The 15,262-nt window shown below is 43.8% G+C and overlaps 1 protein-coding gene across 2 annotated transcripts in view; it reads left to right on the top strand.

Moving 5' to 3' along the window:
* Positions 1 to 15,262, top strand: part of LOC111162340 (exportin 6) — a 101,138-nt gene that overhangs the window by 60,726 nt on the left and 25,150 nt on the right. Inside the window, exons 9-12 of one of the 2 annotated variants that reach the window (XM_022526704.1) lie at positions 1,786 to 1,895; positions 10,280 to 10,388; positions 12,517 to 12,609; positions 13,790 to 13,859. In XM_022526704.1, coding sequence (XP_022382412.1) covers positions 1,786 to 1,895; positions 10,280 to 10,388; positions 12,517 to 12,609; positions 13,790 to 13,859 — 382 coding nt within the window. The remainder of the gene's footprint in view (positions 1 to 1,785; positions 1,896 to 10,279; positions 10,389 to 12,516; positions 12,610 to 13,789; positions 13,860 to 15,262) is intronic. The other variant, XM_022526705.1, reaches the window with a different exon arrangement.

Genomic DNA, 15,262 nt, shown 5'->3' with positions numbered 1-15,262 from the left:
TGTTTTCTCCCCTTATTCTTCTGGCTCCTTTGGTGTTGTGGACATCCTGGCTTTTGCAGAGGATGAAGTGGAGACAGGAAATGGTCATTTTGTCTTCTGAGGACGGCCCTGTCAGTGGTCCTTATTAAGCTGTGCATTCCAGTTCCAGGGAGACGCTATGGGTTGTGAGTTTGGACTCTGCCTGCGTCTGCGCCCGAAAAAGTTAAGTTTTTCTGTTTCGGACTCAGCCTGGGTACAGAACTTCCACCTCATGCTACCACCCAATGCGTAAATCCCACTTACACCCTTGTAAGCCTCTGGATTTCCTTGTAGATCTGAAATGGAAGGAAACTGATCCTAGAAGATGATGGTATTATTTATTTTCCTGTCTGATCCTGCCAGCAAACATGGGGCTCAGTGAAGTAATCACAAATAAAACAAAAGAGCTCTTGGAGGTAGCAAGAATTTGAGTGGATATAGAAGGGATTGGGGGTCACAGGTTGAAATCGAATATGTGTGAGAAGGACTAGGTTGTGGAGAACATAGTGGATTTTTGCATGAAGTAGAATCTCAAGGCTCTTAAAAAATTGGAGCATGAGGACCTTGCAAAGACTCACTCTTTTCTTCCCTCCTCACTTTGTCTTTATCAACACCTGGTTAGAGATTGCTATGAGCCTGTTGGACACCGCTCCTTCTGCAAAAGAGATAACGCCCGAGGGTCAGAATGAAGCTCGTTTTCAGTCTGTTCTGTAGGAAGACTGCAAATGTTACTTTCCTAACCTTCGGATGTGTAAACTTGGCACCTTTGGAGCCACTGGGGTTTTGTTTTTTTTTTTAAATTACGTTAGTCATCATACAGTACTTCATTAATTTTTGGTGTAGTGTTCCATGATTCACTGTTTGCATAGAATACCCAGTGCTCCATGCAATACATGCCCTCCTTAATACCCATCACTGGGCTAACCCATTCCCCTACCTCTTGCCCTCTGAAACCCTGTTTGTTTTCTGGAGTTCATAGTCTCATGGTTCGTCTCCCACTCCGATCCCCCCCCCCTTCATTTCCCCTTCCTTCTAATGTCTTCCATGCTATTCTTTATGTTCTGCATATAAGTGAAGCCATAAGATAATTGTCTTTCTCTGCTTGACTTGTTTGGTTTTGTAGGTGTATATAGTAGAAAGAGCATTGGCTAGGGGTAAAGGGACCTGCTTCTACCCTTGACCTTGAATAAAATGACTCCGGATTTCAGTTTCTTTTTCTCTAAAACAGATTTGAATTGGATGATCTTTGAGAGCCACCCCTACCCCAATCAATCTCACATTTAAAGATTGGCATCTGCTCGGCTTATTTTGTAATTCAGTTTGTCCTGCATAGTCTCTCCCTAATGATGTGTTTATGACACCCTTATCTTGTTAGGATCACTAGGGCTCAGTCATGAAGACCATCTAAAATATGCCAGTTGTGGGACACCTGGGTGGCTCAGTCATTAAGTGTCTGCCTTTGGCTCCGGTCATGATCCCAGGGTCCTGAGATTGAGCCTTGCACTGGGCTCCCTGCTTAGTGGGAAGCCTGCTTCTCCCTCTCCCACTCCCCCTGCTTGTGTTCCCTCTCTTGCTGTGTCTCTCTCTGTCAAATAAATAAATAAAGTCTTTAAATAAAATAAAATATACCAATTGTGGTTACAAGGAAGTGGAGGGAATCTAGGCTTATGGTCGCACCATTCTGGTGGGAATAAGCACCGGTGGGTGTGTTTCTAAGAAGCAGTTGCATTAAGTAATTTCATTGTCTGGATTTCTTTTGCATCATAGCCTACTCATGAAGGTTACTTCTCTTGCTTGGATATCTGGACGCTCTTTTTGGACTATCTGACAAGTAAAATTAAAAGCCGTCTGGGAGACAAGGAAGCGGTTCTCAACAGGTAAACCCCAGAAACGCTGGTAACTAGAAATAGACAGTTTTGCCAGTTTTTCTTGTGGCCTGCAGGGGCAGCTATGCAGCAAGACCTTTTCAGTGAGACTGGGTCACGGAAACTGGTTAGTAGTTATGTCATTGTGCATTTTATATTTTTTTTCCCCTTTAAATATCTTATTTTCTTAAAACATTTTTTTCTGATTAAAAAAATAATTTGTATTATTAATGTTTTAGGTGTGACAATGTTTTCATGGGTTTGTTTTTAAATGGCCCTTATTTTAGAGATGAAAAACTGAAATATTTATTGGATAAAATGATAAGACATCTGTGATTTGCTTTAAAGTAATCCACTGAGGATAGAGGGAAAAGTGGGTTGCCATGTGTTGATAATTGATGTTGACCTTTATTAATGCTAACTTGAGGTTCATTATATTCGTGGTCATTTTGTATATGTTTGAAAACTTCCTAAATAAAGTAATAAAGCCTTGTGAAAAATAAGTATTTTTAAAAGTAGGAAAAGATAGGAAAATATAAAGAAAAGTTACCCATAATCCCATAGTCCAACAAAAATTACTTTTGTACTTTTTATTGTATTTTTTAAAAAGAGTAAATGGGGAAATGTTTTTCCCTTCAGGTGTTTCTCGAGATCATTTTTCTTTTTTTTTATTAATTATTTTTATTAACATATAATGTATTATTTGCCCCAGAGGTACAGGTCTGTGAATCGTCAGGCTTACACACTTCCCAGCGCTCACCATTTCACATACCCTCCCCAATGTCCATAACCCAGTCACCCTATTCCTACCTCCTTCCCCCCCAGCAGCCCTCAGTTTGTTTTGTGAGGTTAAGAATCTCTTATGGTTTGTCTCTCTCCCGATCCCATCTTGTTTCATTTTTTCCTTCCCTACCCCCCACAACCCTCCGCCCTGCCTCTCAAGGTCCTCATATCAGGGAGATCATATGATAATTGTCTTTCTCTGATTGACTTATTTTGGTCAGCATAGTACCTTCTAGTTCTATCCACATCATTGCAAATGGCAAGATTTCATCTTTTTGATGGCTGCATAGTATTCCATTGTATCTGTATACCACATCTCATTGCTGCTATAAACATTCGGGTGCATGTGCCCCTTTGGATCACTACACATGTATCTTCAGGGTAAATACCTAGTAGTGCAATTGCAGGGTCATAGGGTAGCTCTATTTTTAGTTTCTTAAGGAATCTCCACACTGTTTTCCGGAGTGGCTGCACCAGCTTGCATTCCCTCCAGCAGTTTAGGAGGGTTCCCCTTTCTCTGCATCAAGATCATTTTTCTTACAGGCAGAAAGTATATTTCCTGGACCCTATAGTTACTTATTTCAGAAATGAAATAATGAACTAATGTATCGGGAACGCTTGGCGCATTATGAACACTTGCTCAGTCCGTGGCATCCGTGGTTGGTGGTGGGATAGTGAACAGCCTTTCCCCAGAAGTGTGCTCGACGGAGGTGGTAAGGCGAATCCCCACCTGAGAAGAGGTCAGACTGACCCTCTAAAACCCTTTGTATTGCTGAGGTTTTACGAGTTTTTAAAAATTCTGAACAAGTTTAAACGTTGCACTTTTGTTCCCAAACCGTTATTTTTGTGATTGCACAACAGCTTCCATGTTGCTGTGGTGTCAGGTCAGATGTGCTTTATGGGCAGCACAGTCATGTATCTGAGACTTCGTTACACAACAGTAGATCCTGTTTTGGTGAATTTGCCAACTCTAAGTAATAGTGTTTTTGAATGAGATTCTCAAAGAAAAGGTACATCTGCCTTATTCTCTATTTTGTATGCTGAACGGTTGTACTCTGGTTCTGGGACTGTGCCTGATTTTGCTATATTTAGTGGTAGATATTTCTCATCTCTCAGGCTTGTTGGAAGAATAAACTGAGGAAATGATTAATATGCAGGTGCTTTTTAAAGCACAGTACAAACGTGTTTTAGGTGTGGAGAATATGGTTTCATTGAGAAAATATGTGCTAGCAGATTATTAGCATTAAAATACACTTGTGCACATTTTTGTACCAACAGAAAGAGCACTGGTTTAGAATTTAAATTCCTTTTCTGCTTCGTGGGAGCAGTGTTACTTTTGGTCAGGTTATATGCTGATCACATTTCCTGTTGCAAAATGCACATACTGATGTCTCTTGCAGGATGGTTAGGATTCAAGGAAATCGTGTATATAAAGTCCCTGGGCCAGTAGTTAGCCTAATTTTGGCACTCAGTCATTGATCACAGTGATGACCACAACTGTGATAATAAGTAGCAGAAGACACTGCTGCCCTTTAGCCATGCCGGTGACCGTGGAGTTAAGTGATAGAGCCCTCCACCTGCACAAGTTGACCCGCTTGCCCACGCATCTGTCTTCTGATGTCACAGTTGTCGCGGATGAAGCCTGACCGCTTTAAACCTTAGGAATTTTTCTCATTGATCATTCAATCGTCATCCTAAGTGAGGCTTTCTGATTTTTAATGACTTTTTTTTTTAAAACGTATGCTTAGAACACTTTTATGCCCTTGAAAAAACAAACCAAAAAACCCCAACCCTTCAAAGCTAGTCTGTGGTTTTCGAATAGTATATTGAATAGTAACCATCTCCCGGGGAACTGTTTATTGATCAGACACTGCCTGGTGGTGTAGCTTGCGGCTCCAAAGACGGTGTATAAGGTAGTCCCCTGAGGGGCACAAAGAAAAGAGTTGAATTTTAATACCTGTATTTTTCCTGTCACCTCTTACACATACATTTGTGCAGGTGTGTGCTGACGTCCTTAGATGAAGGTTTTGAAATGTGGCAACCACTGTTGTAGGTTCTAAGAGACCGTGATATGTCAGACATGTGCAGTTCCGCAGAAGGGCTGTTGAAGAGCTTTGGCTCGTGGTAATGACCCACTCATTTTAAAAAAGCACATAAGTACGATCAGATGTTTTTCAGCTGATAAAACTCCTCTGAAAGAAGGTGAGGTGCTTTTGGAATCACATTTGTGGCTTGAACCGGAATTTCAGAAGTAAATGAACTTGCAGGAACTAGTCAAGAATGTTTTCTTGGTGTCTTAAATGGGAAACGTGGGTGTGGTTAAGTTAGAGACCGCGCTCAGTTCCTGTCCCTTGTGGTCTATTGGTTTTGCATCATTCATCACAACAAAGTGTTGTAGGCTTTGTAAGCTCTTCATTTAGAAGCACAAATGTACATGGATTTATTTTTGGGCCCAGGAGCTTGGGGATTGGAGTGCTGCATGTTCCTCACTCAGTGAGAATGCTCCCGAGTTTCTTGATCAGAGCTGCTGGGGCTCATGTCCCACTGTCAGAGGAATGTGCTCGGTAACACAGCACACCCAGCAGAGCTGCTGCTGGAGTGCATGGTCCACACTGGCCGTTTGCACGGGGTGGTTTGCAAAGGCCTGAGGTTCAGTCTCCTTTTCCTGTGCTGTACTCCGGGGAGCGTTGTGTCTGCTTACAAGCTGTTGAGAAAGGGAAGTGAACTGGAGCGTGTTCAGTGCCCTGGCTGCCGGCAGTGGATAAGTGCTGGTTCTCTTCGTTCTCTTTCCCGCTTTCCCTTCTCTTTGTGCTTGTCACGGTGGGAGCAGCCACCTGTGTAGAAACTTATTTTTACAGGAAGATGAGGAAAGCTGAAGGGAGTTAAGCAACCTAGAGTTACTGAGTCATGTCCTGTGATCCCCTTTGTCGTGAGAGTACTGGCAAGTCCCGGCCACAGATCAGCCAGGGCTTCTGAGTGACACTGGGCTGCACTGTAAACAAACATGGGCAAGCGTGAGAGAACCTGCTCCCCTCTCTTTCTGGGTGGGTTTTTCTGCTTAACGAAAAGGAAGTGCCTTTGTGGCACGTGGCATTTTGAGACAGTTAATAAAAGGTGATAACTAGGTTTGTGTCAGGGCTCCAGGAGTTTTCTAGGTCCTGTGAGGAGGAATTCATGCTGTTGTTCATGCTGTTGACGGCCACAGAGAGCAAGTGAATGGGGTCTCAGTTACTGCATTGAGTTAAGAAAAGCGGTCTAGGGTCCTGCCCCAGACTTTGTAGTCACCTGACTTGGACTTTTGTCCATTACTTGCATGTGCATTTATTCATTTTTTGTTCATTTGTACTTGTCATTTACTAAACACCTGTGCAGTTGCTGCCATTTTATTTAACTCAGATGTTGGGGTGCTCAGGAATCACATTTGTGGCTCCAGCCACACAGGTCCTGTAGGTTTATCTCCACTGCGTGTTCAAGCATGTCGTGCTGCAGATTGCCCTTTGACTACTGCTTTAGCCGTGCCCATCAGATTGTCCTATGTTCCCTTTTCTTGTTTGCCAAAGAGATTTTCTCATTTCTCTTGGGGTTTTCTCTTTGTTGTTTAACTTCCAAATATCTGGAGGTTTCCCATCTATCTTCTTGTTACTATCTTCTGTTTACTATGATCTGCAGACATAGTTCCTGTGGTTTCAGATCTTTTTAATTTGCTAAGGTTTGTTTTATGACAGTCTTCTTGGTGATTGTTCAGAGTGTGGTTGACGAGAGCATGTATTCTGCTGTTGTTGGATGGGGTGTTCGGTAGATGTCTGTTAGGTCAGGTTGGCAGTGGGGTTCTGTGTGTCCTCTGTCATGCTCTGTCCGTGACCAGGAGAGAGGCGAGCTCTCTGTGTATAATTGTGGGTTTATCCATGCCTCCTTTCAGCCCTATCATTTTTGCTTCATTTATTTTGGGACTCTTGTTAGTTTCACACAAATTTAGTTTCCCTTTTCAGTGTATTTATTGTTTTACAATATTTCTTTGCGATTTCTAGAGCTTGCTCTCATATTACAGTATATTTGCTTTTCACATTAGCATTTCACCACTGCAAATGTATGTAGGAACCTTGCTGCCACATACATCATTTGTCCTCCCTTCTTTGATGGAGGTTGCCACATTTTACATCTATATCCATGGAAAACCCCATCAGATGTTTTATTATTGCTTTCATCCATCATTAACGTTTTAAAGATCTTAGGAGGAGAGGAGTAGTCTGGAAAATACTAGAGAAATGGTATTTACCCAGATACTTGCCAGTTCTCTTTCTTTTGTCCTTCATTCTTTAAGTTCCAGGTTTCTTTCTTGTGATCATTTACCTACTCTGTTGATCAGCTCACATAACAGAATACCACTGGCTGTTTTACAGGCCTTACCTCCAAATATAGTTACATGGGTGTTGGGGCTTCAACATAATAATTGCAAGTGGACCCAATTCAGTCCCTAGCACCTTCTATCTGAAAAACCTTATGGAGGATGCTCATAATAGCTGCTTTAAAAGTCTTTGGTAATTCCAGTGTGCTGGCATCTCTAGGTTGGCTTCTGTTGATTGTCTTTCCCTTGATAAATGGTCAGTGCCTTCTCATTCTTTATATGTTTACTTGTATTCTGGATCCTTTTACCTGTTTATTCTACCAGCCTCGGGCATGGCTTCCATCTCCACAGTCACTTTGTGGTCAGAGATGGATGCTGCATTTACAGACATCACACCACGATTCAGATAGCAAAAATGAGAAGGGGAGATTTTGGACAAAAGATGCTCTTCCAGAGGCTCTGCCTACTGACTTCTCTTAATATGTCCTCAGCCACTGCCATCGGCAAGGGAGGCTGGGAAATGTAGTCTTCCAGTTGGCCTCAGTGCCCGGTTGTCTAACTGAGGGAGAAAAGAAGAATGGGTATTGGGTAGACAACCAGAGTCTGCCACACCCATATGCTCTCCCTACCCTCATCAGACACTTTGGGGGAGCAAGTACTACCTAAGTGTGCTTTAGCCAGGTTTCTAGTTGGGTTTAATTTCTATGTGATAAGCTTTTTTTGCGCCAGTGTTGCTAACTGCCAGTTGGGTTTTAGGTCTAATTTAAGGTTATCCTATGCATACAAAGTCTTTACATTCTCTTTTAGCTCAGCAAGACAATTTGTAGATGACAGGTTTCATCTGCCCTCTGGTCTGAAGTGGATTTTCTTTCCTAGCAAAGCTGTGAAAATGTTTTGGTTCAGTATAGCAATTTATAGCATAAAATTTCTATAATTAACTTTAGGAATTTTTATCTGAGCAAATGGCAGATATAAGCTCCAGGCTTAAGTGTTTGATCTTACCTTTTTCTCTGAAGTCTACTGAAATGGGATTTTGAGTCTATTGGCAATTTTCCCCACAGATGCTGCCTACGTTATTAGTGATTTTTGCCACCAGCATTCATTTCTGGGCCATGCTCAGTTGCCTGTCTAGCCTAGGTTAAGTCATTTGCAAACACTGTGGGGAGGGGTGGAGTCTGCAGACCCTCTGTACAGAGTCTCAGTCCAGGGGTTGTGACTTAGATGGGACGGACTGTATTTGATCTTGGCACTGGATACCTTTTAGCTCTGGTTAGCTTATGCTGGAACTCACCTGCATTAGGTAGAGACCTGTTAAGAAGATGGAAACCAGACTTAATTATTTTAAGGATTCAGTGTAGGAAAGTGGTGAAATTGGTGTTGGAAGATTGGAAGAGCAAGAAGGAAACAGCAAGGTAAAGCAGATGAGAACTATAGGAAGCAACCCCACTGCTAGGGCTGAGGGTCCAAGGGAACAAGGCAGAGTTACTGAAATCTAGATCAGAGGGCCGGACCCCATGCAGCTGGAGCTCAGCTCTCTGAGGAGAGGGTGGCACCCAGCTGCCACAGGAGCTCAGAGGAGGGGCCCCATGGAGCTGGAGCTCACTCTGCAGAGGAGGGGGTGCGGGCTGGCTGTGCACGAGGCTGGTTCCAGGAATGGGGAAGCTGAAAGTGGAACCATTTATTACCATTATAACCATTATGATTGTTGGCCGGGGCGACACAGCCAGGATGATGAGCCCACACGAAGAATGGTGTCCCTGTGCCCCTTCTGCCCCTTGGTCTTCCTACAGTGCCCACGCCACAGAGGCTCCCTGAGGTGGAGGACCAGGGTGCTTTATGTGCTCACAGCCACACCAGTCTAGAGTGTGGGATAGAGTGGTGCTGAGTTCCTGGCCTGGATGCTCAGCTTTGTGAGGAGGGGGAGTCCCTAAACCTATCTTTGAAACGTTCTGGGACAGACAGGGATTTAGCAGCTGGTTTGTCCTTGAAAATTAGTGGCTTGTTGGCCCTTTTGGTGTACCTGCTGCAGGAAACTTGGTGTCTTCTGAGGTAGGTTCTTACCACGTATGGGAGATATCTAGGCCTGGAGCTTTAAATGTTTCTTCAAGAAGTTCTTAGATATAGGTCAAAGAAGCAGGGTTCCCCCAGGCTTTTTCCAGTTCTTCCTTTAGGTATTAAGTGTTCTTTAAAACTGACTAAAGATGAGGTTTTGGGGAGTGGTTGGAGCAGGCCCAAAGACTGTTGGTGGTTTATGGGGGAGAGCATAGGATGTTGAGTTATGGAATCCCAGGTTCAAATCACCTAGCTTGGTGACCTTGGCTAGTTTATTTAACTTCTTTTAACTCTGGCTTCCTCATCAGAAATAGACCAGTAATACCAGCCATCTCTCTTAGATGTTAAAAGGATTGAATTATTGAATCCTATATTAAATCAGTATAACTTGATATTTATATATAATTACCTATAATCCCCAGGGCAGGCATGGAGAAAATGACTCACAAATGCATGGTGAAAGGAGTGACAAGGGAATGAAAATGGCACATTAGATGTCTGTAACGTGAAAGAAGGTGGTCATGGAGGTGTTGAACGAAAGCCATGACCTAGAGGGAAGAAGTAGCACAATGGCAGAAGTCCTTCCTTAGCAGTAATGACATTAAATGTGAAGAATTAACTTCTCTAGTTTAAGAGGCAGTGATTGGCAGAATGGATTAAAAAAACATGATCCAACTACATGTCTCTAAGAGACTCACTTCTGTTTCAGAGACACAAATAGGTTGAAAGTAAGAGTTTTTCGATGCAGACAGTAACCAAAAGAGATTTGGGGGGTTGCACGGCAAATATCAGGCAGGATAGACTTGAAGTGTGGTTGTCGGGGGGTACCTGGGTGGCTCAGTCGGTTAAGCGTCCGACTCTTGATCTCAGCTCGGAACTTCATTTCAGGGCCATGAGATGGAGCCCTGCGTTGAGCTCCACGCTGGGCATGAGCTGACTTTAAAAAAAAAAAAGATCCTTCAGTCCATCAGTGCAGATGGACCCATCAGTCCATCAGGAAGATGCCTGGCACGTGGCGAAATGAGGAAATAGCCTTGCTGCCATTCCACTCTGACACACACACTTGTCAACCCACAAACTAAATCTAATTCACATGCTACTTGTAAGTGGTAATCCAGCAGGGACGTCGTTCTTTCTCAGAGTGCAGGAGGCCGTTTCAAAATCCTAGGCTAAAAGCCTGCTGTCACCTGATGTTGAATTTCTCTCTGCCACGTAGGTACGAAGACGCACTAGTCCTTTTGCTCACGGAGGTGTTGAATCGAATCCAGTTCAGATACAACCAGGCCCAGCTGGAGGAGCTGGATGACGAGACTCTGGATGACGATGTAAGCAGCATGTCCTCATCGACCTTAGTCGTTGTTGTTTCTGGTGTGAGTCCAGACAGAGACGGAACCTGTAAGCTCTCTGCTCTGGAGCCAGAGTAGTCTTACAGTTTGAGTCGTGCATTTGAACTTTACAGCTGATCTTGAACAGTGCGGGGCTTAGGGGCACTGACCACCCGCACAGTCAGAAATCTGAGTATAACTTAGGACGCCCCCCAGACTTCGCTGCTGATAACCTAACTGTTCAATGAAAGTCTTATAAACAAATGGTTGATTAACACGTGTTTTGTATTTTACTGTATTCTTACAATAAAGTAAGCTAGACCAAAGAAAATGTTACTAAGAAAATCATAAGAGAGGGGCACCTGGGGGGGCTCAGTCATGAAGTGGCTGCCTTCGGCTCAGGTCATGATCTCAGGGTTCTGGGATCGAGCCCCGCATCGGGCTCCCTGCTCGGCGGGAAGCCTGCTTCTCCCTCCCCCTGTTTGTATTTCCTCTCTTGTTGTCTTTTCTTTCTCTCTGTCAAATAAATAAATAAATCTTAAAAAAAAAAAAGTCATAAGAGAAAATGAATTTCTAGTACCGTACTGTGTTTATTGAGAAAAAATCCCACATAAGTGGACCCGCGCAGTTCAGACCCCTGTTGTTCAAGGGTCAGCTGTATATCCTATTCGTTTTTTGTGGTTCCGTAGTTGTAAAAGGAAGTTGGCAGGCATTTTTATCTGTATGGACTAGAGATGTAAGTAGAGAAGCCATATGCACAGTGAGAAGAGGTTTAGTAAGGGCTCTGTATTCCTCTCGTTCCCTTGCCTCGCCTCCGCACCTCTGCCCCCAACTTTGGGCAACAAACAAAAGCCAGCTGGATGCAGGTGGAAATAAAGCACGACTTAAATGGTAAGCCTAGAACGAAAGGAAGTCTCTTCTGAGTGTATTTTGTAAATCCATGTCTTAAAGTCAGTCTTGACTTCATTGATGCTGGTGTGCCCATCCAAGAATATGTGTCGAAGGACACAATTCCCATGTTCCTTTTTCTTACCCACCATCACTTCAGAATTTTCAGGTCACTGGTATGTCTTTCCAAATAACAATGACGGTGGCATGGTGAGACCTTGAGGGGTGGCCATGTTTGGTTTAGAAAGAGCCTTGTACTTGGAGCCCAAAGGCCTTGGATCCCAAGGAGGTAGAAGTCTAGGCCTTTAATTTCTCTGAGCCTTAATTTTCTCCTCACCCGAGAGGGGAGCAGTGTGTCTGACAGGTACATGAAGGTAGCTTGTGGAGGGACTGGCTACATGCCTGGCACATTGTGTGTGTGTGGTAAATGTGAGCTTCACTTCTTGTTAACCGTATGATTTCATACAGTGCTTCTCGTGGTTGAGCATGGGTGAGAATCACTGGGACAGCTTGGTAAGCAGACTTTGATTTGGGGGTGGGCCACAGAATTTGCATTCTCTACGAGCCTGCAAGAGATGCTGCCTTGCCTGTGGGCGATACTTTGAGTGGCACTGATGTGGTCCGTTGTACTGACAGGAAGGTAGTCAGGGACTGTCTCAGAAGGTGACGAATGCGTGAACACTTCTATAGCTGGGACGGCATAAGGGGGGCTCAAGCACTTCACAAGTGGCTTTTTGAAATCTGTATTCCTTTGACCATAGGGGAAAAATTAGGCCATTCTCTGGGGGTCATGTGCTTTCTGAGGAAATAACTTTTTATGAAGTTAATTCATTGGATTAAAAAAAATACTCTAGGTTGATCTTTTTATTTTTTTAATTTTGTTAAAAGATTATTTATTTATTTATTTATCTGACAGAGAGATAGATTACAGGTAGGCAGAGAGGCAGGGAGAGAGAGAGGGAGAAGCAGACTCCCCACCCAGCAGAGAGCCCGATGCAGGGCTCCATCCCAGGACCCTGAGATCATGACCTGAGCTGAAGGGAGAGGCTTAATCCACTGAGCCACCAGGCACCCCTCTAGGTTGATCTTTTTAAAGTACTGAGTAACCCAGTTCCATCATTTGCCATTTCTTCAAGATTCTCTGTGTGAGAGTGGACTTGAGGTTACAGATGAAGGGGCAGGGGAGATGTCAAGACTCTGCCTTCCCGGGAGAGCTAATCCTTCTCTGTTTCCCCCGCAGCAGCAGACAGAGTGGCAGCGCTACCTGCGCCAGAGCTTGGAGGTGGTGGCCAAGGTGATGGAGCTCCTTCCCACGCACGCCTTCTCAACACTGGTAACTCACCTCTCGGAGGGGGATGAGGAGCCTAAGGTTTTTCCCTGCACATGTAGCATGAGTAGTAAGCTTTTTTGCTCACTGATACTTTTTTTTGTGTGTATATATATATATATATATATACACATATGTATGTGTGTATATATATATATATTTTTTTAATTTTACTTATTTATTTTTAAAGAACATAGTAATTACCATAACCAGCCCTTAAGTTTAACAAATGTTAACATTTTCCCCAAATATTTTAAATCAACTTTTGGAAGTGCTGTTTTTCTTTCCTGAACTCTTGGATGTAATAGGAATTTTCCTAATGTCTGCCTTCATGCCTGCATCAGTAACTCAGAAATGGCCAGGCCCCGTAGAGGACTTACAAAGATTACATTGCTGGAAAGTGAGCCTTTGTAAAGCTCATCGCTAGCACTCTGCCTGTATTTATGTGCTAGACTCTTGGGCGTAAGGACTGCTTTCATTCACTAAGTGGTGCTTGTTATTTGGGGAGATTTCCCTAAGCCTTCAAAGGGCGAGGTGATCTGGGGGGCTTGTGTTCTCTTGTAGAAAGTGCTGTTGTGTTTTCCAGCTGCCTTTCATAGGGACCTGTCACATTAAAGTCTGATCTTTATCTTAATGGTGAGTTAGCAGCTTTAGAAGGAAAAGATAGAGCTTTGGCTATGAAGGTCCTGTGTACTAAATGACTAAGGGAATCTGACTTCCAGAAAATTTGGCCTGTCTTTTCACTTTGTTATGCACTTTAATAAGGCATATCTGGTAGTTCTTTCCAGAACAGTTTCCCTTGGAATTGAAGGGATATAGATAGGCCCTGTCTCTGAGCTCTAGAAGGTCTAGACCATTTGGGGTTTGACGTCCTCTTTTAGGAACATGACAGTTCTGATAGTCCTACCCAGCATCCACTGCTTTGTTTAGAAAAAGAGTATCGAACTGATAATGTTGTTTTCTTTCTTACTCCAACTGTTAGTTGGCGGTGTGAATTGTAGAAATTGTTGAGGGCAGGGCACTGAATGGAGACACTTCAGCTTAGCTGCCTGTAAAAGTTCCCAGAGAAATTTCTTTTATCTGATGCCCACCCCCCCATAGATACTTATGTTTTAATGTTAAAAATGCTGTTAAAATTTGCGTTTATGTTTTTTTTTTTTTTTAATCTTTGTTTCTTTGTTTTCAGTTCCCAGTTCTTCAGGACAATTTAGAAGTTTATCTGGGGTTACAGCAGTTTATAGTTACTTCAGGGTCAGGTAAACTGGTTTTTATTTTCTCACTTTAACCAACATTAAAAAAATATCGGGCTGATATTTCATTATTGCTGTCTTTGCTGTTGGAACATGATTTCTCCACTACCACCTCCTTGTGGCTCTATCTCTCCCCACTTCTGCACAGGGAAAACTTTTCTAAAGAATATGATAAGAAGGACCTGTGGGGAGGCAAAAGATGAGACTCTGACAGTGCGTTCTGGAGAGCTGTTTCAGAGAGAGAGAGAGAGAGGGAGGCAGCTAATTGGAGCAAAGAGGGAGAACTTTGAAGAGAAAAAAACAAAAAAACACAAAAAGCCCAGCACTTAGGATATTTCCTTAGGTCTTGTCAGCCAGCAAGTATGCTAGGGAAAATGGCCTTGGGCTTCCCTGCCATGTGCTCTTTGTTCCTGGGTGTTTGGAAACAGGACATGGGAGCGGCTCCGGAGCAGGTGGACTCATGTGGAGCACGCTGACAGCTAGCGATCCGCAGCCCTCTTGTCGATGGCCCGCGGGAGGCCTGGCCATAGCTGCGCGGAAAGACTTGGGGTGGCCCTTTGTTGGCTGTGCCTGCTTGGGGTTTCTTCTTGGCATTTTGGGGTTTTGTTGATGACAGTAATAGCTTCCATTTGTTAAATGCGCATTACCTGCCTGGCCCTTTAGTATTTGCCTACACTCCTTAACTCTCTCACCTGTCCTGTAGCTGGGAGGATTAGTACCAGTTGCTTCTTTTTCACAGAATGGGAAATTAATGTCCAGAGATGTTTATTTGTCCCAAGATGGTGTCACAGGGAACGATTAAAAGGTTGAATTAAGTCCAACCTGACTTCTATTTTGCTAGCCAAAAACACCAGAAACCCCAGCAACTTACCCTTGTGCTTGCAGATGCACCTGTGCTCACCCCAGCCCCACAGCCCCACAGCCCCCCAGCCCCTCAGCCCCTCAGCCCCTCCCGTCTCTGGTGGTGGTTTCACACTGCTCTTCTTTAGTGTTCCCCCTCTGGGAGTTGTGCCCAGCCCTGGCCTCCGGTCCCTCTGTTGTGTAACTGTTGTCTCAGCCTGGCACAGAGCTGCCCAGGGTAGAGACCATCTCCTGGACGAGCTTGTTATTCATGGCAGGACCTCCACGAGAGGCTCTTTTTGAGGCTGCCCTTCTTGGTGGCCTGTGACGGTTTGTTTCCATGACTGTATTAGCTTCTAAATAATCCACTGGGCCCCAGGAGGTCGATGGGACTTGGCATGCCCCAAAGTTTGTAGATAGGCTAAGAACAACTTAGAACTTTAAAAAGACCACTTTTCAAAGCAGACATGCCTGTAGAATATGCTGTCAACATTAACAAAAATCCTTTTGACCGTGGTCCAATGCTACCGATGTTTCTAGCATCCATTCTTGGGGAGAAATTGTGCCCT

This window comes from Enhydra lutris, unplaced genomic scaffold (genome assembly GCF_002288905.1).
Source record: "Enhydra lutris kenyoni isolate GAN:26980312 unplaced genomic scaffold, ASM228890v2 scaffoldscaffold90, whole genome shotgun sequence".
In the NCBI taxonomy this organism is placed as follows: Eukaryota; Metazoa; Chordata; class Mammalia; order Carnivora; family Mustelidae; genus Enhydra; species Enhydra lutris.
The sequence above is the reverse complement of the archived record's forward strand: the minus strand, read 5'-3'. Positions and strand labels throughout refer to the sequence as shown.